The 23,353-nt window shown below is 35.8% G+C and overlaps 1 protein-coding gene across 1 annotated transcript in view; it reads left to right on the top strand.

Annotated features, from left to right (window-relative positions):
• The first annotated feature begins 396 nt into the window (after positions 1 to 396).
• The window catches only part of LOC123719041 (protein turtle homolog A-like), a 51,815-nt gene continuing 28,858 nt past the window's right edge, over positions 397 to 23,353 (top strand). The window contains exons 1-12 of the mRNA XM_045676133.1: positions 397 to 562; positions 3,601 to 3,751; positions 7,405 to 7,537; positions 9,667 to 9,780; positions 12,106 to 12,191; positions 12,586 to 12,699; positions 15,601 to 15,722; positions 17,462 to 17,519; positions 17,725 to 17,876; positions 20,440 to 20,592; positions 22,839 to 22,964; positions 23,156 to 23,309. Coding sequence (XP_045532089.1) covers positions 3,661 to 3,751; positions 7,405 to 7,537; positions 9,667 to 9,780; positions 12,106 to 12,191; positions 12,586 to 12,699; positions 15,601 to 15,722; positions 17,462 to 17,519; positions 17,725 to 17,876; positions 20,440 to 20,592; positions 22,839 to 22,964; positions 23,156 to 23,309 — 1,303 coding nt within the window. The 5' untranslated portion in view covers positions 397 to 562; positions 3,601 to 3,660. The remainder of the gene's footprint in view (positions 563 to 3,600; positions 3,752 to 7,404; positions 7,538 to 9,666; positions 9,781 to 12,105; positions 12,192 to 12,585; positions 12,700 to 15,600; positions 15,723 to 17,461; positions 17,520 to 17,724; positions 17,877 to 20,439; positions 20,593 to 22,838; positions 22,965 to 23,155; positions 23,310 to 23,353) is intronic.

The following is a 23,353-nucleotide window of genomic DNA, read 5'->3' as shown; positions in this document are numbered from 1 at the left end:
TCGAAACGACGCGACTGAAAAAGTCGCAGTAAATGAATTCTAACAAGTAAAAAATAAGTAATGTATTCATTTAAAATATATTACCCATTTGTAGATAAGTTCTTAATTTACATGATGCAAACTCAACTATCTACATAAAGAGGAAACTACGTAATTAATTTTGGCAGAATGTATGTGATAGCTATTAGAAAAATAGGGCCGATAAATTTGTGTAAATATTGCTGTATTGATGCGGTCGAACCATTGTATCTGGCCTTACTTCGCCCCTACACCCCATTCCGCAACCCTCCATCTTCCCATACATAGCGCATGTCGTTCAATTCGTTCGACGTTGAACGGTCTTTGGTCTCTCCCTCACTCCTCAGTTCTCGTTCAGTCGCGCGGTGGCCGTTTCTACTAGTGGTTGTGTAGTCCGCGATCGAATCATGTAACAGCGATCGTAACGTTCAAACAAATTTTAAATTTTGCTGTCTGTGGACTGTGAAAAATAAGTTTAAAAAAAAAACAGTGTAGTGTAGTGACTGTTAAGTGTGTGGATTGCTTAAGCACTGCGAATTAAATTGTAAGTTTAACATTTTTAATAATTGTCGTTACAAAATTCAAATAAGTTACTAGTTTATCCGATCAACTAACTTTGACTTATTAGGTAGATATTATCAATTAGGATGGAAATATACGTTTTGTATTAGTTTTAACAAACAGCTTTGTTGTTCTGATTAGATATTCTTTTCAATTGTGTAGTTGGAGGTAGCGTTATTACCGGTGGTTGAAATACAAAATTTTGCGACGGTGATCCGAAAATAGATATGTACTAAACAAGTAGGAAAATAGATTTAATAGGTACGTCTCAGTATATTCTAGACGCCGCGGTTTTTAGCGTCCTAATATTTTCATGAAATGTTCATATGGATGTAGATAAATAGTAAAATATAATGAATTATTACCCACTTTGAAATATTGAAATAATAATTTATACAGAATATAACATATGCTCAGTTATACGACGTATTTTTTTATTTATGGTTTAGATTTAAGTCTATGTTAACATTGTTATAACTATGGGCCACCGGAGGTTATAAGACACAAAATTAAAAATAGTGTATATACAGTGAAAATTAGTTTTAGTGATTAGTGTAATACAGCAAATTAAGTTCTACATTTCGACATAAAATTTGAGTCTAAGGACTCAAATTTTCAGGACACCACCACCAAAAAACTACAAAAAGGTGAATAACTTTTAAACAAGAACTTTAACAATAGTGTATTAGTGTGTTAATCGATAGTCCTCTTCAAGGGCTATCACCCGATACCCATTTTATAAATTTCTGACAGACACCAGATTTTTTGTGGAGCAAAAACCGGGGTTTTGCCCCCCAGACTTAGGCCCCACCATTTATAAGGAAGATAGCCACAGGTAAAAATAGCCCAGACGGCCACCTACCGTTTGACATATCAAGCAACAAATTCGGACCTTGAATTTCCCCTGAAACCCTGGAAAAACCAGTTTTCAGTGGGGAACCACCCTCAAACCAACAATTTTTTTTAATCTCGATATCTAACTAAAACAAGCACAAAATAACGCTTGTAACAACATCAATAACAATAAGATCGGATTTCAATTCTGTGAGATATCATCAAACGAAACAAAGAAGCCAGGGTTTCCAGAGGATCCGCACATTACTAAAATCTAAAACTACAACCAGCTTGTAGCCCACTAAAAGGACTACCAGATCGCACACCATATTGCACACAGCCACCACCACCTGTTCCACTGGACACCAGGAAACCTGCTGACCAGCTGGAACAGCTCCACAACCATCACCACCTTGAAGTTCTAGTCGCGGGCAGCACGGGAACAATAATCACCCACTGCCTACGAGCAACGGCCTGCAAGCGATCCTGCCCTCAAATATACGGTAGGGTTGATTATCAGCCCCAATTTACAAAATATTCTTGTTATTAATATTTTAGCCCGAAACACACCGAGATTGGGCTCATCTAGACCAGCTCGTCGAGCTGAATCCGAATAAGCCCATAGCACCCGTCAATAACCGCCCCGTTCCCCGCAAAATTCCCATTTCAACCCCCCCCCCGCTAAATACCTCCCCCCTCATACCCTCCCCCTCGAGTTTGGTATCATTCAACGTAGAATTAACAGGCGAACACAACCACACCACACGGGTTTGCATTCCAGCACTCCACCACCCACCACCACAAATATGTTACCCCGAACCCCACCTAAAACATCCAACGTTTCAACAACCAGCCCCTCCTCGTCTACAACGACAGCCAGGCGAACGTTAGTAGACACTCTGAGCCCATATTGAGGCCATGTCTTTTATTCTCGTAGATATTCAGAGTAATTACCTAATAGTGTGGGCCTTGGTATCCGGAAGCTATATCCACAATGCCTTCCCTTACCTCGGTCAAATACTATGCGTTGGTTCGGCTGTCGCGTGTCAGTATAATAATAAAGGTGCAGTAATTTCAAATACTCATCCTTGTACCATTACGCCAGTAACACACCTACCATTTCCGGTTGGTCTGTCAAAGTCAAAATCGAATTGTCATGCTTCTTTGACACCGATCAAGCGACAACAAATGGATTTAAAAAACTTAACCATAGATCCATCCAGTTCATCCTGCGCTGTGACGCTTAAATTGGGTATCAATATTAGTGAAGGTACAGATAGATTTAAATACATTTATATTTCTATTATGTCATACTTTCTAGATGTGTACCCTTTTTTTGGAAAGGCCTCTTTCAAACTCGCCATTTCTGTCAACACTGTGTCACTGTCTGCCTTGCTGTTTCCTTAATGTCGTCTATCACCCTCCAATTAGTCGGCTTCTAAAACCTTCTAGTTTTCTATGTAAATGCAATAAAGTGAGCAGCCAAGTTTGAGATCTATATTAAAATTCATCAAAACAACAGCTTCGGTCAGTCATGTGATACGGCCAGTAAACAAAGGACGACGTCGCGGTCCGAGTCATTGTGGTTCACATTTCTAGTCTACACTAGGGCTTGCGACATACGTCATTCCGTTTGTCCAATTACAATCGAACGCGTTTTCTTTTCTTTTTTTATACAGAACTAGACAGACGTTAGGCCACCCAATCCCACTAGATGATAAAAATATACCTAAAATCACGTTGCCTGTTGGAGGGTACGCCTCTCCAGGAAAAGCCTGTTTAACCGCCACTAAAATTAACCCATATTATACTGTTCAGGGCAAGGAGTTCCACTCCTTTGCTGTTTTTATAACAAACGCTGAACCAAATCGTGCACGTGCCGTGCTGGGGATGTTAACAATGAAGGTGTGTTTCAGCGTATCTCCTTCTATATGAGCATTTTCTTGCATTTTCAGGAAGATAGTTTCTTTATATTCTTAGCTTACGATAAGCTTTATTAGTAATTTTTAACTGGACTGCACCTATTTTAAGTTTTTATAGATAAGCGCTAGTTTAGTGATGTTTATCTAAACTGATATTAAGTTCTGCGCAAAATGTCGTTTTTATTATAATGTACGACCAAATCTTTATTTATTTATTTATTTAATTTAATATGCAATTGATAACGATTTAAACATTTCCATTCAGATATCCGCTCGAGCGTCACAATGTAAGGAATTAAGTGTGAAGGTGTGAAAAACAAGAACAATGATCAAAATTCGTGTAGCGTGCTTAGTGATGTTCGCAGTGCTGCAGCGGAGTGCCGAGAGCCAGCAAGACCTTATTATAGAGGAATCTTGTTAGTATTTGTTCAAATTATTCAAATTTACGCATTTATACGCACGCATATGTATGCGTGACTCTATGTAGTCACGGTATACAAAATAAAAATCGCCTTCATATAGCAAAAAATTAATACAAAAATCTATTTATTAATAACAATCAAATATACAGTATTTACAATTTTCTTCTTTTTGCTGCCAGCGTTAAAGGTACACTGCCACAGGGACCAAACTATATAAATTTGTTTTAATTATTTTAATAATTATTATGTAGGAAAAACAAATGAAGTATTGGTAATTTTAATAATTGGACTGGCTTTTTTATCTGTAATACGGAAAGTTTTACGCTTTGATAGTCAGAAACCATAATTGTTTCGATTTTGATGGCTGATTGATTAGTTTTCAAATACCGTTTCACTTTTTTTTTATTTCATTACGACATCCGGCACAAAGCAGTAATAAAATGAATTCCAGTCTCGATTAGGTCAGGACAAACCATTTTAAAGGTTACCAATAAAGATAAAATATTTCCAACAGAATTAATTCAATGGTGCCGACAGCTGACACCGTTACAAGATTAAATTTAAAATCTTAAATCTCTTCCGATATCTTAATTAACTGGATATCTATTAAAGGAAAAACTCCACAAAAAGTTACACAAAGGCCTTTGACAGTACGGCGTGAAATTTGGCCCCTTTTTGTGGTTGATTTAGAATACTTAGGGCGTAATAGGCCGCAAAAGATTTAGGTCAGAGATAGTTCTTCGAACTAAAGTTATGGGCGTTTCTTGGCATTGAAGTTTTTTTTTTGAAACTTTGGTGGAATCGGATGGTGTGGTTCCATTTCATTTATAGGATTAATAAGTGCCTTGTGTGCCTGATACACGGCATAAACTTTTAGGTCTAAAATATGCTTGTCTCACTTTTCTTCGCCATGGTCTGTGCGAGAAGTGAATTGTCGTGGGATTTCAAGTCGATGCCGGGATAAATAGCCTTTTTTGTAACGACACTTGCGTCATTATACGTATACCAGTAATAGCGGATAATTAGTATGAGAGATACTATTTATCTAATTTATTTATTGTATAAATGATCTTAATACAAAGGAAGTTGGTGTGGTGGAAACACAAACTGTACACAGGTTTTTCTGCCCACCAGGACGTCGAACATACAAAAGTATATCATTATTGTTTGTAAGCGAATTTACAAATAAGAAACAAGAATTATTTTTGTTTATTAATTCTTCCTTAACTATTTACAATAAAAATATGAAAAATAGCTGTTTCTACATTTCTTAAAAGCCTTGATTACGACGCAACGGAAATTATACTATCCATAGCCATAGCTAGACTTTAAATACTTTTACGGACGTTTAATTCAAACCCTCACTCATAATATTTTGTATATTTTTTTTTTTTGTTAAATTCTAAATCATTTATTCATTTCGGTTCGACAATGTACACTTATGAACGTCAATAAAGAAATACATATTAAATGGTTCCAATTTTACATTTAGTGCCAGTTCTCAAATCAAGGGCGTAGAACGGAAGAGAAGAACTGGCAATAAACTCACCGCCACTCTTTTTATCGCCATTTTTTTTTTGGTTTTACAAAAGGGTCGTAAGGAGCTGCAACCATTACACCATGTTCCACATGACACCTTTTAGTAATTAATAGTTAATAAATTAAAAACAAAGCTTTATCCTCTATCAGCAGGAGTCATGGTGAAATAGGAGCACACACTTACATTCTCGTGGGAACAACACGCAAATACATTGTCAAAAACAACTACCATCACCGCATACACGAATTCAAGTACGACCAGTCACTACATGGCCATGTATGACGCATGGCCAGCCACCGGCCAGATCGCCAAATGTTAGGCAGAGTTATAACCCGACACAAGGACGCCGCCACAGGCAATGACATTTTAGCGAGCGTGACGATCCTTGAAATGTGAACTTGGTGGTACATAAGAACTGGCTACATTAGAAAATAATAATAGAAATTATTCTGAAATGGGGTATCAGATCACGGTTTGCTCCCACTTTACATTAAAACAGTCGTGGATGTTAATGGAGTCTGGAAATGCAGCCGAAAGATTCTGTCGCGTTACCTCTTTATAACGGAGCAATGCATATCCAAAGCACTCGATCGTTTAAATATTCATTTGTATTATAATAGGCCTTAGTAAGTAGCTTTACTTTAATGTACAATTTGAATTTATTTATTGACAACACTTGTATCATCTCACTAGGGATTTTGTTGAAAAACGTATACAATTGCCTTGAAAAGACTTGTTTTATTCAGCCTTGTGGTTGGTGCAATTTTGTCTTTATTAAGAGTACTATAATTATGGAAGCTACTATTATTTTTAAAGATCTCTATATGTTTCCGCAGAGCAGTGTTGGCCTAGTGGCTTCAGCGTGCGACTCTCATTCCTGAGGTCGTAGGTTCGATCCCCCCGGCTGTGCACCAATGGACTTTCTTTCTATGTGCATAATTAACATTGGCTCGAACGGTGAACGAAAACATCGTGAGGAAACCGGCTTGCCTTAGTCGACCTAAAAAGTCGACGGCATTCGTCAGGCACGGAAGGCTGATCACCTACTTTCCAAATAGATTAACAAATGAGCATGAAACAGATACAGAAGTCTGACGCCCAGATCTAAAAAGGTTGTAGTACTTTTATAGTCCTAATATGGGTTCACAAAGATGGTCAATATCAGCAGCATTGAAACCCAATATGTGTAGGAGCAAATATACTTTATTATTATTACTATATTAGTTGGCATATCTGCCACAGTTCTCTCCGGACTAATTGCGCATAAAGAAAAATTCACTGAGTTCACGAGTTGTGGTTTTAGTATAGTGCTCTTATAACCCATTTTTTAAAATTGTTTAAAACTCAAAGGAATAACGCTAATTTATTTATTTAAAAGGTTGTACTTAAACATCCGTTTTAGGTTTGTATAGTTTTAGTTGTATTGACCTAAAAAACTTAAACGAATTATCTTGATGTAAAGTTGCAATTCACAATTCATTATTGGCCGAATCAGACCAAAAGCCAAGGTCCACCCATCAGCAGCATAAATCACTTTTCGCATCTTTAAGAAGTTATCTACAAATTATTGTTTTAGACCGTATTATTTCCGTTTTTTTTTAATTTTTAACATTTGGACACAGCCTGTTCTGTTTCTGTGCCCTTGAAAGAACTGCCAATGAATTCTTCGCTTCATTGTAAGTTTTATTATAGAGAACAGCAGAGTTTCTACTGACAGATCTTTGTAAAGAGCCGTTGGAGCTTTACGCATTATAAATAATGTTCTCGTCACAAGTGCGAACCGATACAAAAGTATGGAGAATGCGAATTTTTTAATGCTATAAAAGTCTTGGTAGCTAATTTTTGGATAATTTATTGACACATTCTATACATATCAGTGAGACTAGATTCAAACAAACATACATTTTAAAACAAAATCGCGTCATAACGCTTACGGTTCTCTGATATAGGTTCTCCACCAGAGGTGAAGAGCAAATTATTACTTTTTACTATAATCAGCGCTCCGACCTGAATTCGAACCTGATAGCCCAAGCGTCACCCCATACAAAATCGCCTTGCTGTGAGGTCTTAAAGGTTACCCAAGTTTAAACAGTTCATCATTTTACAGCGTCCATAGAATTTATCCACGCTGCTGTAGGGCGGGCGGCGGAGTTTCCCTGTGACGTCACTCCGTCAATTGCCCATGACAGCCTCGAATTGGTCGTTTGGTACAAGCAGGGACACAACACATCTGTGTATACGTAAGTATTATAATATTAACTACAAATAATAACAGTTAATTAGTATCTCTGTTATTGCGAACACTATTTAAACGACAAGTATGATATTTAAATTTTTAAAATAAGAGTATTAATGTTTTGTGCCAGCATTAGCTATTTTCACGTGTCAAATATTGTCTGTCTCACTTAGAAGCTCGCTGGTCGACGCGAATACTATTCATAATAGTGTTCTGTGGATACTTATAATCCACAGATCACGGAGATCGTAGTTGTCATAAGTGTTTAGATCGTGCCGAAACTAGTTTAAGCTGACGCGTTATCTGGTCAGCGCGTCTGGTCCAGATCTATTAAGTATTAATGCCGCGCCGAAGTAATAATATATTATTTGATGTTTGATTAATATTAAATATTCATTTTAAATAATTAAATGTTTCAATTATACATTTAATAATTATTAAAAAGCTCATTCAACGCATGTAATTATTGTCCAACTTTTTAAATATTTTGCTGTTGGCCTTAAAGGCCCCTTTACAGCTCAGCTCGGGCTGTTGTGGCGCACGTAGCTCGGCCTGAATTGGCTCGGCTGAGGCCGTCAATCGCCTGAAGGGCAGGGTGGAAGCTCACTGGAGTGAGCGAAGTACTCAGTAAAGGTCCTCGCCCCTCGCCTTCCCCTATTCTGGTTTTGGCTATTATTATTTTTGACCGCGCGGGCGGTACTTAATTTGTTGCTAGCTACGATAATTGGATCATCCGGATCCGTTAGTATGTGTCGGGGCCTCTTACGAGCCTTTTCTGTCGGGAAGGGGTTGATTAGTTGCTCTTTTGCCAGGGACTACATCCTAATCTTTATAAGGAGCCTTAGATAATTTCTGATATATTACATTGTTACGGCCTATACTGTTTTCCGCAAACGCTTGCGTCTTTACAGTGTGTAATATAGCTTTATATCTGAATTAAACAAATATGTACTTCTATATTAAATGCGTATATATATATAAGGTATATAAATGTCAAAATTGCCCTTTAAAAACTTTTATTGTTGTTATTAAATTGTGATCAGTATAAATTACGTCTCAAGTAAACTCGGGATGTGCTCGACATGTCAAGATACGGATTGACACTTGAGCTTAATGCACGGTTAATGGAATGCGCTTAACAATATTATAATTGAAGAACTAAAAGTGTTTTATGATATGAAGATTAATTTATTCTTTAAGTATGAAGTATTTGGACACATCGATTTTTGGGCTTTAACTTTCGTTACATTTATTACTATAAAAATACGATTATTCGAGCCAAATACTACTGGGATACTTTATCTTAATATTAAGCTTTTAGAAGAAGTAAGTTAAATATGTAGGATTATCTATGCAAACGATACATGATAATTAAAACACACTTGCGGTGCTATAATGAACTATTCTGTGGTCTGCGTTAATGAATAAGTACGAAGAGACATACACGGGTATAAATTGAAGTGCCAAATCACGCTCCATGTAATTATCTCGGAAAAATAACCTTTAAAGACATGGAGGTGACATTTCGGATACTTCCTTCCTTGTAATTATTATCTACCTTAATAGGATTCCGTCTATAGCTGTGGTGACAATGTTATATCGTAATGGAAATAAATGCGCTGAAGCCTGATATATGGCCGTTATACGCATGTTTTAATTATCTTTTTATTTTAGTAGCTTTATACCAGAAGCACCAAAACTATAAAATAAATTTAAAAGGCCATGTTTGATTCGGGAGGAAAAAATGTTAAGTTAACATTTATTGAATTTTATATTTAGTTAATACCTTTTGACACATTTCTTTTTAATTTCAAGGAAGTTGGCGCCAGTTTATTTAGTTGTCATATGTCATGTCGCAAGTCAAATGTCCAATCATTTGCAAGTTTCATGCGCTTGTCATTGTGCCAAGTATCAGTTATATTCTAAGTTACAAAAATAAAATTTATTAGATAAATAATTTTATTTATAGTAAAATTATTATTTAACTTACAAAATCTATAAATGCAGCTCGCTTGTACCTATATTGTATAAATTATATTTAGTAATCATATGTTCAGATTTTTCGTTAATGTGACTTTAATTGTGCCACTAGTTTTTATAATGATCAACTTAATGAAGAATTAGTGTCTACAGTTTCGACACAAGATTTGGCGTGGATATGCACTGGTCGGATCCAGCTACTCTCGGTTCCAGAGCCTCCTTCCGAACCAGCACTACACCAGCATCACTTGTAATTACTAAGATAAGGTAATTATTATATTATTTCTTTTGAAAAATACCCACCAACAATGATATTAGAATATTTTATTGAGTTAATAGGGTTAGTCTATTTTTTACTAGTATAAAAAGCTGAAAGTAGGAATATATATATATTAATATAGGCACTTATTAAAGTGCTTAGCAGAAGTGCTAGAGCTAGACTAGTGCCTCGTCTTTACGAATGAAAACGAAAATCAATCAATTCTATCGAAACACTTTATATGTTCCCAGAGTGAGTTCACAGTACCGATACACAATGTATTTTATGTACTTTTATTTATTTTATTATATTTCGTGTTTTAACATTATGATATTGGATAAGTACTGTACTATATATATATATATATATATATATATATATATATATATATATATATATGGTTAGAGCAGTGTTGGTCTAGTAACTTCAGTGTACAACTTTCATTCGCTTGAACGGTGAAGGAAAACCGGCGTATGTCAAACACAAGACGCTGATTACCTACTTGCCTTTGTCAAATTATCATGAAACAACTTCTAAATTGAGACGGATTTTACCAAAATAGCCTTCTTACAAAAACTCTCGTCAATCACAAGATTACTACAATAGTGTGTGATGATGTCCTGAAAAGGCTATGTGCCTATATGTTTATGACGTCATCCCCTTTAACAAAATTTTGCCCCTAAGGATATATCGAGTAGCTAGCTACTTTATTTTTGGTCCACCCAGTGGTTAGACTGCACGAGGATCCTCCCTTTAGGAGGAAAAGTAGACCATTCTTGCTGAAAATGTCTTCTAAATTTTCAGAAATGTAAATCTTATTGCAGTAGACAGTTTTATAATAAAATAAAATAAGATTCTAAGCGGAAGTTTAGAAAGATCTGGACATTCTATATTTTCCAAACTAAATTCTATACAAATCGTAAACGTTAGAGCCGAGCTTAGTCCATTATAACGCCACCGCTTTCGTGAGCAAAAGGAAAACATAACACGGAAACCGACACTTCTTAGTCCCGCAAATTTGAGAACCTGTCCTGAACCTGTCATATACGAACCTGCATTTGATCTAGATATAACTAAGCTTTCGCGAAAAAGGGAAAAATGCGGATTAATGTCAGCTGCAAGAGAACTGGGAGCGATTTAACTAGTTCTATTTAAAATTGAACTGTCAGAAAATTGTCGTGTCATTTTAGAATTTTTTTCTTATTATATAGTACATAGATACATGCCAGATGAGAAGTAAATTGAAGAAGACAATTTTCTCTGTAGTGTCAATTAGTCTTTCCCAAATACCAATGGTTGTTACGACTCGTAGCAACTGTTTTTATACAAAAATAAAATTTATAATGCGCTACTAAACTTAGGCAAGCGACTACTGGTAGGGTGAAGATAGAAACTGGTCGTTAGAGTTAGGTTAGGTTAGGTTAGGTTATGGCCAGGCCATGGCTTATGGGCCAGGATTAAATTAAACGAGTAATTACGTGACTGATATTAATTGATTAACACTCGTCTAAGCGCAACGGGGCCCGGAGACCACTGACTCGCGACTCGTAATTTTCACACGTCGACAGTTGTCCCCACATCATGATTACCAAAAAAACATTACGATTTTTTATGAATTATTGTAATTTGTATATTAAGCATTTATTATTGTTTTAAATTTAAAAGTAAAAACCAAAAGGATTAAACTATAGGTACAAATTCGAAGAAGAACGTATTACAATCTTAAAATAATAATAATCAATGGCGCTACAACCTTTTTAGGTCTTGGCCCCAGATATCTGTATCTGTTTCATGATCATTTGTTAAACTAATAATAGGCAAGTAGGTGATCAGCCTTCTGTCAGATCAGTCTGACGCACGCCGTCGACTTCTTGGCTCAAGCCGGTTTCCTCACGATGTTTTCTTTCACCGTTCGAGCTAATGTTAAATGCGGACATAGAAATAAAATCCATTGGTGCACAGCCGGGGATCGAACCTAAGACAACCAACCTACCTCAGGAATGAGAGTCGCACGCTGAAGCCACTTGGCCAACACTGCTCAACAATCTTAAAATATATTAAGTAAAAACTAATATTACCTTTATGAAGGACAGCTGGTAGCCGTGCTGGTCTTAGGTTGTGCATTCACATTACATAAGGTTCTTATTTTCAATATGAGAGCTGATGAGAACAATGATGATGATAAATAAATCATGGGCTTGTTGCCTGTAGGAGTGTGGTGTGTGTTTACGTTCTATGGAATTATTGGAACGACGGCTTAGTGAAGCGTTTTAAAGTGGATTTAAATTACATTTAAAGTATTGGTTATTTTATTTAACACTTTTTTTCACCAGGCCTGAAGACAGCGGACAGTATAGATGTAGAGTTGACTTCATAAAGTCACCAACCAAGAACACAAGGCTCTATCTCACTGTATTGAGTAAGTAGAACCTTCGTTTGTAAGGCAGTTTTTGCCTCGCACCACCACTACGTAAAACTAGCTGCTTACTGAATATTTCCGAACCAATTCGACTTAGGGTCCTTCAAACATGAGTGCACCAGTTCTTAAAAGGTATATCAGATAAAAAAACAATTTGCCTATGGAATACCTACATAAGTATGGTGCTGCCTTCCCATGTAAATTATATATTTTCTATATGTCAGTCGAGGCAAAGATTTTTTAATTTTAATTGTCATTGTAATAAATTGGACTTTCACGCTGCAAACTCCTTTTTGACAAAATCTAATAATCTCTTGAAAATGCTTTCGCAATATTACTGCTGTACTGTACCTGTAGTTTTACTTTAAATGTTTGATATCATTTTGTTTACCAGTACCTCCGGAACGGCTAGTGATACTGGACCAAGATGGAGAAGAGTTGCGTGGTCGGGCAATGGGGCCTTTCGATGAAGGGACCAGAGTCAATCTTACTTGCGTGGCTATTGGTGGTAAGTATATTGAGATGGACGCCCATATTTGAAAAAGTCAGAATTATTGAACAGTTTTGATGTTCTCTTTTGTCACTTTCAGTGACGGATCAGTGCTTATTTAGTGTTAAAACGGTGTAAAGGAAGTTATATACTTTTTTCTAGCTTCGGCCCGAACTTGTGTATGTGTGATTCGTTGAGACCTCTTTCACAATATTTCTATCAGTCAATTTGTATAAAACTATAATAAATTAACCTTTCTCAGGAATTTGAAAGAAAGAAAAACTTTATTGTGTATCACAATATACAGGATATTTAGGCAAAGTATAGTGCACTGGCCCCCACAGTAGGATTCCCTGTGTTGTGGTTGTGGCCAGCTTTTGAGTTTAACGTTCAGTATATATTTGTATTTAATATCCTCCTTAACAGATGAACCGATTTTGATGATATCTGTGTGTATCCGAGTGGATTTGACAATGGTTTGTTTAGAATTAGGTCATTTTTTCATTAAATTTTTATTTTCTGTATTTAAGACATACTACGTCAACAACGTCTGTCAGTGATATGGTCCGTCTATTAATATATATGTATACATAAATATTGCGTGATATTTTTTTGTGAGGTTTATATTTACGATTAAACATTTTTATTATATGTTTAAGTCGTCAGTAATACAACGTCATCTCCACTAGTAAAATATAAGAAACTATGAATAACGGGTTCATCGTTTTTAGCTGCACTTGGTTAACCTACAAAAACCTGTACTCAACATCAACTCTTATCCATTAAATTCCATTTGCGTGTTATTAAAAGTGCACGTTCATAATGCACTAAAATACCTCATCTCTAAAAACTGAGAAATTACTGGTTAAGTCAATATTTCATTGCATATGATAGAGAAGCGAAACGTCGGAAAAATTAAAATTTAATATTATGTAAATAAATTCTAAAACAGTTTTGCGTTTCTTTGTAAATCTAATTCTTGAAACTCTTATTCATAAAACTGATTTCTATCACTCCTCCTTCACTGTGCAAAAAGTATCCTACTATGGAATTCCTTACCAACTGATATCAGACGAGCTCAGTCTCTAAATTCATTAAAAAAATCTTCTTTTTTCATAATTTTTCTTCTGCCTCGTAATTAGCTACTACTTATATATATTAATTGTGAGTGAATTAACCTTTGGCAGAGCTTTTACATGTCTGTTTATACATATTGTTACGAGCTAGGGGATCGGATAGAAAATGCCGTAGAGTTATTCAAGGGTTTATTTCTTGAAAAATCAATGAGGAATTTATGGCACAATTTAATCGCAGAGATGCACTTATAACACATAAAAACACAGTCACTAATTACTTCACTTATGCACACTTCACACAGTACTTTATCACTTATATTCACTTTATTCGCACTTTATCGCTTCGGTGTTTCTCTCTTGTTATCGCATTCAAAACTAAAGTCTAGTAACTAGTCGCGTTTCGGCTCGCTTATATATCCCTGGGAATAATTCTAAACAATATTCGAGAACTTTCTAGGCGGGCTTGCTACTGAGTAGCGATTGCACAATTCTAGAACGTTCGCACTCTTTGTCTCTTTCGCACGTTGCTCCGTCCTTGTCGTACGGCGTTCTAGAGTGCTCAATGTAGTTTCGAGAAAGTTCTGATCTTCTCTCTCTCTCTCTCTCTCGTATCATTTCGTCCTTGTCTCACACCTAGAAAGTTCGGTCTAGAATATTCCTTCATCAAAGGGGTATAACTAGGCCTGAAAACGCCTGAAAACGGGTCTCCTGAAAACTGCACCACTCGACTACACATGTTCTGAAACAGACTGAAAAAAGGTTTCAGCTTCCTGAAAACTAGGCTAACATTATGAAAATTACAATTTTCTAATATGTGATTGACCCTCTCCTGAAACGGTCAGAAATCATATTACAGCCTGCTGAAAAGTTCTCTAACTAGTGGAAAAATGTAGAAACATGCAGTCGACCCGTCTTCGTAACACTACCCCCTCCTTAGACATGCTCGTCCCGAGCATCATTACATCCTTTATAGGGGGCCAATCGATTTATGTGAACGACTTTCGGTTTGCTCCTTAAACCACCCATTTTCTTTATGCGATAGGTAACGTCATTTATCTTCGTGACTGTCGTGTATGGACCGTCCCAGTCAGCTTGAAGCTTTGGTGATTTGCCTTTTCGTTTTGTTGGGTTATGGAGCCATACTTGCGAGCCTTCTTTAAATTCTATGTGATTCGTCTTTCTGTCATACCTAATCTTCGTAGTCTCACTTATTTTACTTTGTGATGCACGTACGTGTTCATGGATTTCGTCCAGTTTATTACGCAGATCCGCAGCATATTCTGTAACACTCTCCGGTGTGTCAGGTGGTCGCCCAGTTACAATATCCGCTGGTAATCTAAGTTGTCTCCCAAACATGGCTAAAGCAGGAGTAACATTTGTGGTTTCATGAACCGCAGACCGGTATGACATTAGAAATAATGGAATATACTTGTCCCAGTCTTTTTGATGGTTGTCCACCAGTTTTGCCAAGTGCCTTTCCAAGGTTTGATTGAAGCGTTCCACCATTCCATCTGACTGTGGGTGATATGGAGTAGTCCGCGTCTTATGAATTCCCATTAATCGGCATAATTCTTGAAATAGTAGAGACTCAAAATTTCTTCCCTGATCACTGTGCATTTCCAAGGGTACTCCAAATCTAGAGAATACGTCATTTACAAGTATCTCAGCTACTGTAACTGCCTCTTGATTGGGAATAGGGAATACTTCGGGCCACTTCGTAAAATAATCCATAACAACCATGATGTACTTATTTCCTTTTTCTGTTAACCAATAACATAACATTACGTAAGCAACATGAAGTATCAGTTATCTGTAAATTACAGTTCTCGATATCTTTTCATAGGTCGTCCTGCAGCTAGAGTATCGTGGTGGCAGTCACACGCACTCTTAGCCAACTCTGAGTCGAGGGCATCCGTCTCTTTCACACTGCAAAGAGATTTGTATCCTGTAACTCTCACTTGCCAGGTAAGTCAGTTCGTAAACTTGACCACTGTATATTATTTTTGGTGATAATTTTTAATACGTAAATAGATGAGCCTCCTATGCCTGACCAAAGCGGTTGAATTTTCGTGTCTTAGGTATGCCATACGATGTTTTCCTTCATCGTATGAATGTGATGCACGCGCATGATTCCAATGTACTATAGCAGGGTTGAAAGTTGTACAAGCGACTAATTGCCGGATTTTATACAGCTTATCCATAGATAAGGATTTAATTATCCATAGGAATTAATACATTTTTTACACCTACCTACATGTGTCCATCACAAATGTAGGACAAAAGAAAGACAAGTTATAATAATTATATAAGTAGGCTTAATAGATAATAAAAAATCGTTTATCAAACTAGGCTAACTAAAAAAGTTTTCACTAGAAATTGGTATAGTAAAAGACAGATTTCGACAAATTAATTGTTCGAATAAAACCGCCGTTCCACAACTGAGCGTTTTGCAAGGCAGTTTTTGTCGCGCACCACCGCCATGTGGAACCAGCTACCCACTGAAGAATTTCCGAACCAATTTGACTTAGGGTCCTTAAAGAAAAGAGCGTACCAATTCTTAAAAGGCCGTCAACGCACTCGGGAACCCTCTGGCATTGAGAGTGTCCATGGGCGGCGGTATCACATAACATCCTGCACGTGTGCCTTCTGTTCTATATAAAAGAAATACTACAAAATCGTACGGAAATTCGATATGTATGAAATGCCACAAACTGATATTATTTTTTCTACAAAAAGGGTTCCTCAATTAATTTCTAAAAATGTGCACTCGCATCCATTTTAACAAAACGCACAAAGAATTATAAGCCTTATGCAGTTTTGTATACGTCGTTTTTCCCATGTTAAAATAGTTGTACGCGTCATTTTTATGAGCTTAAAGCGACCCTATAAGACACCCCAAGCGGCGACAAGGTCAAGTGTTTGCCCTTTCTAGTATCGTAGGGACAGACATTTTTTTTAAGTTCCGTTGAACTGAAAACAACAACTACTCAGTGAGGTAAATAAATGTCAAATTAATTAAGGGTCACAAGTAAAAACGGACTGAAGCTATGTAGCGTGCGTGGTCACGGTGACGCGGAAAAGCACGCGAAACGTCGTCGGAAAAAAAATTAATGTATGTAATTATAAGTTTTTAATAATAATACATAGCTTCAATCCGTTTAAAAAGTGTTTTCTTAATATGTAAAAGCTATGTTAACAAAAGACAATACTAACTATTATCTCTTCAATATACATACGTATATATATATATATATATATATATGAACAGTGTTGGCATAGGTCACCATGCGACTCTCATCCCTGGACCAATGGACTTTCTGTCGATATGCGTATTTAACACTCGTTCGTATGGTGACGAACATCGTGAGGAATCGGCATGCCTTGAAGTCCTGAGTCAGGCACATAAGGCTCATCACCTACTTGCCTATCCAAAAAAACAAATAATCACGAAACGTTCTGTACGTTTGTCACGTATATATTAGTAGCATGTTTTGAAATTCTATTTGTAAAATCAGAATTGTTTGCGGAAAGAAAACTGGCGTAGCAGTTATAACTTATATAATTCTTGAGACTTGAGAAGATTACTGTCGAACTATAATAAGCTGAGCTTAGTATCTTAGTAGTTCTCAACGTTTGCCTACAAGTAACATTTGCTATCACATTTATTACGTTGTTCCAACCAAATCAAGTTTTTTTATGAACAGGCTGTCACAGACCCTTCTATATCACCGCTGTCGGAAAGCATCAGTATTGATATGAATCGTAAGTCTATCTTCAATATAATTAAATATGCATTATAACGGATTACATAGCACATTTAATGTTTTGTTTTTATTTAATTTATTTTCAATGTAATCATTATTTATTTTAAGTCACACAAAATATAACCATGTTACGTTATAATAGATGCGGACGGCGTGAAAAACCATAAGGCTTATGCTATAATTAATTAATTATTTTCTTGCAGTATATCCTCGATGGGTACGTATAATTGGAGGTGCAAGACCGCTGGTAGCGGGGAGAGCAGTGGAAATAATATGTCAAGCAGTGGGCGCTCGTCCCCACCCTACAATATCATGGTGGAAGGGTGCCACTAGACTGCATACAATTCGGGAAAAGGTATTAAAGATTTTGATTCATAAAAAATATATAATAATTTTTGCTAAGATTAATGTGTGGCTGTTTTGTATGTTGTACATTTTAAAATAGTTTCTATTAACATGTTACGTGTCCGTATAGTATTTATATATAAAACAACATTCTTATATGGAAATTATTATTCTATAATAATTCATTAGCGACTTGAAAAGTTTTCATCATGAATTTAACTAAGTAACCTATCACAAGAGACCAAGACATGCTTGTTTCCATTGGTTATAAGACCACAACAGATTATTTAACATTTGCATATAATAAAAGCACGATATGTGTGGATATTTGGAAAAAGATAAAAACCCAAATTAATATTATTATTTATTATAATGGAGATAATTAATTAACCGATTCGCCGATAAAAGTACTTTACAATATTATATCAAGTTAATAATCAAAAATTATTTATACGTTTAATTATATACAGTCGACCTTTCAAACCTTTAATTAACATTTTCGGCCAATGATTTATTATGACTTTCGTTGTGGGCTTACTCAACAGTAATGCTATGATATGCTGCGATTAGCATTTCTTAATGAAGCCACCATCCATCTCGTGCCACTATTTACAATTGGTTTAACGAGTTAAGCGTAGACGTAGTAATCTCAATGATGATTCGCCTGAGGGGCGTCCTTTAACAGCGACTACTGAAGATAGCATCAGTGCTGTGCGACGCATGAAAGAGGAAGATTAGAGAGTGACATGTCAGCAGATATGGGCAAGCCTAGGCATTGGTATGAGTCAAGTTCAAAAAATATTACACGAACATTTAGGCGTCAGGAAGCTTTGTACCATATTGGATTCCCCATACTTTAATAGACGAACAGAAACACCTTCATCCGCCATACAGTCCTAACCTGGGGCCCTGCGACTTTCATTTATTCCCAAGAACTAAAGAGAGCCCCGAAGATGCGGTGAAAGCGTACGAAAATGCCATAGGTGAGAAGCTAGGCGCGAAGAAGAAGAAGAAGGAAGAATGGCTTTTCTTAATGGTTCCATCGAATACGACGATGTGTTAGAGAGATCGAAAAACTATAATAGTATTGGCAACTTTCTAAATTAATCCGTTTTTTTTTATTTTATTTTTTTAAACATTTTCAGTGTTACCTAGGTACTATCTAACTGTAATATGTGCGGGAGTAATTTAATAATTAATGTACCTTAAATCTAACTGGAAGCATATATATTTAGAACAATATTGTAACTAACACAATAATACCAACATAACATATACCATAACACCATATGGACTTAATAGGTTAGGTTAAGGTGTGCTTAAATACAGAAATTATTATTATTATTATAATGTATTAGTGTTTTCAACATAAGAAAAAAGGTAGTTTAGCACGAGTTAGGCACTGTTGGACCACGCGCCACGCCGGTTCTCTATCCACTAAGACTATCGCAGTTTTCGAATCCAACATGATAAATTTTCTTTAATAGCTTACCCTGGAATAACGTGTATTTAATCTTAATCTCAAAGAAACTGGACACACAAGATTGATCGCCTGTGTACACTCAGAGCATCAATCGCATGTTTAATAAAACCTCCAAGGATTTTATTTATTCTAGCGATTTTTCGATGTGGAAGCTAAAATCACGAATTGTCAGACATTGTGTTTGAAATGTTTTCAATGAATATTCTGTTTTGGTTCTGAAGCTAGTAGAGGGGAAACAAGGATTAGGTTTGATTTGTTTATTGTGTTCAGTCCACGCCATGACAAAGATATCGTATATCAAAATCTAATAAAATATATGCAAAATCTATCAGAAAACACATGCAACATTGCAACTTGTTTCTCTTGTGGTTGCATACATAAGAGATTACTGCGATTAGTCAGTTTAGCTTGCGTACTTATATGTTTTTTATAAGTCACGAGTTGAGGAGAGATCGTGTATTATTCCTCCAACCCAAAGGAAGGATCCTTGATCAGTCTCGCCACTGACCCTCCAGCCCGAAGGCCTAAAAATATATATATCGGAGAAATATCGTCACTCCATCGATACTGACATCGTCATGATATAGTGGGCGTTATGTGGGTAAAGTCTGAGAACAAAAGACACGAATAATTATCGTACAATATTTCATTTAGATTGATTACTTTTAACTCTAAAATTTACACTTTAGTTTAAACAAAACAAACACCAGGTTCATGGCACCGATCTCACTTCTAATCACAATATAATAGACCCACTTCAGTCCAACGTCTCATCACCGCAACACTCCACAGAATACTCGATCGAAACTGTCTTACGTTCCCTGAACGCACCGTCCAAAGTTAAGATGGCGAGTAATTATTCACACTATTACATAATTAAATAAAAACAAATCGAATCGAATCCAATTAGAAATTGATTCTTAAAAGTAATGTAAGGAATCTCAACAATAAAATCATCCAAATCAACAGTCAATTGACTCGATCATTACATTTCCTGACATAAATTTTTTTTTTTAAGTAAACAAAGTGTATTCAAAGTTTCAAACACAAAAGTCTGTAAACCCATATCGTAATAGGAGTTATTTTCTAGATATCACCTGACGGCAACGTGACAAGTATCTTGAGTATAATACCGACAGTCGAAGATTCGGGACGAATAATCTCATGCAGATCTGTTCAGCGGAACCTGAAGCATTCTATTCGAGAAGATGGATGGAAGATGGAGATACAACGTAAGTCATTAGTCAATATCATCAAAAACCTTTGAAATAATTTTGTATCTACCCTCTTATTTCTACTTTTAAATTTGCAATGATATATCCATGCACACACAATAAGCTCATTTAAATAAAACAGGAAAAAGTAAATCTTAACTTTATAGTTTTTAACTAGATAAATCGTGTCACGTTCGGAACGGCAAATATTGCAATTAATTGCTACGAGTAGATTAGAAATTAACTTATTTTATTAACTTTTAAGAAATTAAGACACAAAATAGAACACGGGGCGTCTCGATAATAGGTTCTGACGGCGATAACATAACACTTACGTGTAATTAATTAATTAATTTACATTAATGGCGTAAAGAGATCAAAAGTACCAAAAAACAGAAAAATCCTAATTAATCCTAAACACGCATTTCTTTAGACAATAATGTATTTGAAATTCGGTTACATTTTCTAAATTATATTCATTAATTACACAATTATAACGAATATTGTTTATAATATCTATATTTCTATGCATTTTAACCTGAACCTGAATAGTTGCAATGGTTTTCCTTTGTGGGTTTCCTTACAAAATGATACGGCGGTCGCCACAATGAGCTCTACCCCGCAAACTTTTTGACCTAACTTCATAACGTCGCAAACGACAAAGAAAACTACTACTTACTTCGTATACTGTAAAACAACTAACTCCACGTGTTTATGGGTAATACACAACTGAACACACACTAGTGTGCCCTACACGATAATTGGTACATGCAGCTCTGAAGATTAGTTCAACCTACTAACTGTTAACTGCCATTGCAATGAACTTTCTGTGTATGTGGACATTTAACCTTCGCTCGTACGGTAAAAAAAATCATCCTTAGATTTAAACTGTAGACCTGGGAAGGCTGCTTATTAGCAAAATCAAATGTTGAAGAAATAGACACAAAAACTTGAGACAAGAGGTTATAGCGCCACTGTTTTTATGTGTGCACAGTTGTGACTAGAAAAATACATCTATGTAAGAAGAAATAACATATAAAAAGAACAATGAAAATTATTGAAATTCAGTAACACTTCAAACGAGTCTTTCAAATATAGAGCCAATTTGTGTATTTCCTCAATTGGATTTTAATTGGAACGTTGGCCTTCAAACGTCTTGTATCAAAATTTCTATTGAAATGCGATACAACTAATTGGTCATAAAAATGTTCGCGAGTGTATCATGATAATCATTTTCCATGTATATATTAGATTTTATATTGATTGAATAATATTTCATTTACAAACTATATCAATAATTACGTCTGAATTTTATTTAAATAATGCCTTGTGTAATGTACTGATATAAACACATATTATTGAATATATTACAAACTTTATATATATAGTTATAAGCTAAATATTTCTCAATCAATAAAAAATCCATAGTTTGTGTGGTTTGTGTGATAGAAAAAGAAAATGGGTACTTAATGGGCTTTTTAAAGTTACAGAAAATTTGCAATGTTGATTTTAATGTAATCTATATTCATGCTATGCTAAATATTCCACGAGTAGCATATTCTATATTTCCAACATATTAAACTTAATAAATATAGTACGAAGCCGATCTCTTCAGGTTGCGTATACATATGTATCATAATGATACATCCATCCTGTCCCTCCCATCCCCCATACAAATAAAACAATTTTCAATTTAAGTAACTATGTCTAATTATTTATGTTCTCAACTAAGAAGCGCTCATCTTAAAACAGTTGACCTGATTTTGATTTAATTAAATTCCTCTTGTAACACTGTATTTGTACAGAATTTAGGCGTTTGTGTCACACATGTCTTTGTCAGACAGTTCACAAAGGCTTTACACAGAGAACTCTTTGGTTGCATTTGAATGATGCAAATTAATGTGATAAAGGCAGAATCTTAAATGTTATTAACATTTGAAACTACTATGTTTATTAAAAATATATTGCATTACAAATATAAAATAAATCAATGGCCCTCGGCAAACCTTCTGTATCTGTTCCGTGATCATTTGTCAATCTAGTCAGCCTCTTGTGTGTCGGTCTAAGGCAAAACACTGCTCACAATAACACAACTAGTATAAGAATTATACTCTTACTTTCAGTTTCAATGTAATGTCATTTGGCACGCCCTGATGAAGTCAGTAGTCATGTAACGTATGGAGTTCCATTCCTTCGATGTTAACAACATCCACCGGTACCACACTATACTGATTTGGTTCGTCATTTCTTATAAAACATCATTTTTTGTCCGCAGATGTACCCAAAACTTAAGTTGGGTGCCAATTTAGACCCTGACAATATAATGGAGGGGTCGGACGTGTACCTGGATTGTGACGTGCGAGCGATGCCGGAACAGGACCACGTTTATTTCACAAATAATGTGAGTATGGGATGTCGTTTGCAGAAATTTCAATATTTTTCTAGTTATAATTTGTCTTTATTCCAAAATTTGTTTCGCAAAGGCAATCAGAAAGTTATCAACAAAACTGGCCCAGAGGGCTTATATACTTTACAAGGAAAGAAGACAGTGGCAACACTGTTTTAATATAAGGTAATTATTTTTTAATCTAGGGGGTGATTGTAAAAGGCAGCGGCGGAGTGCTCGTGTCTCGTCAGAGCTTGGTCCTACAGGGTGTTTCGAGGCAGCGAGCCGGAGTATATGTGTGTGTTGCACGGAATTCGCTTGGAGTGGGCATCAGTGATCCATTACATCTTGATGTTAAATGTAAGTTTTATCAATTGTTTTAAATGTAAATGTACTTTTTAAAT

Source organism: Pieris brassicae, assembly GCF_905147105.1.
Source record: "Pieris brassicae chromosome W unlocalized genomic scaffold, ilPieBrab1.1 SUPER_W_unloc_1, whole genome shotgun sequence".
NCBI classification, from domain to species: domain Eukaryota; kingdom Metazoa; phylum Arthropoda; class Insecta; order Lepidoptera; family Pieridae; genus Pieris; species Pieris brassicae.
Note: the sequence above shows the minus strand (reverse complement) of the source record. Positions and strands in the feature narration are given on the sequence as shown.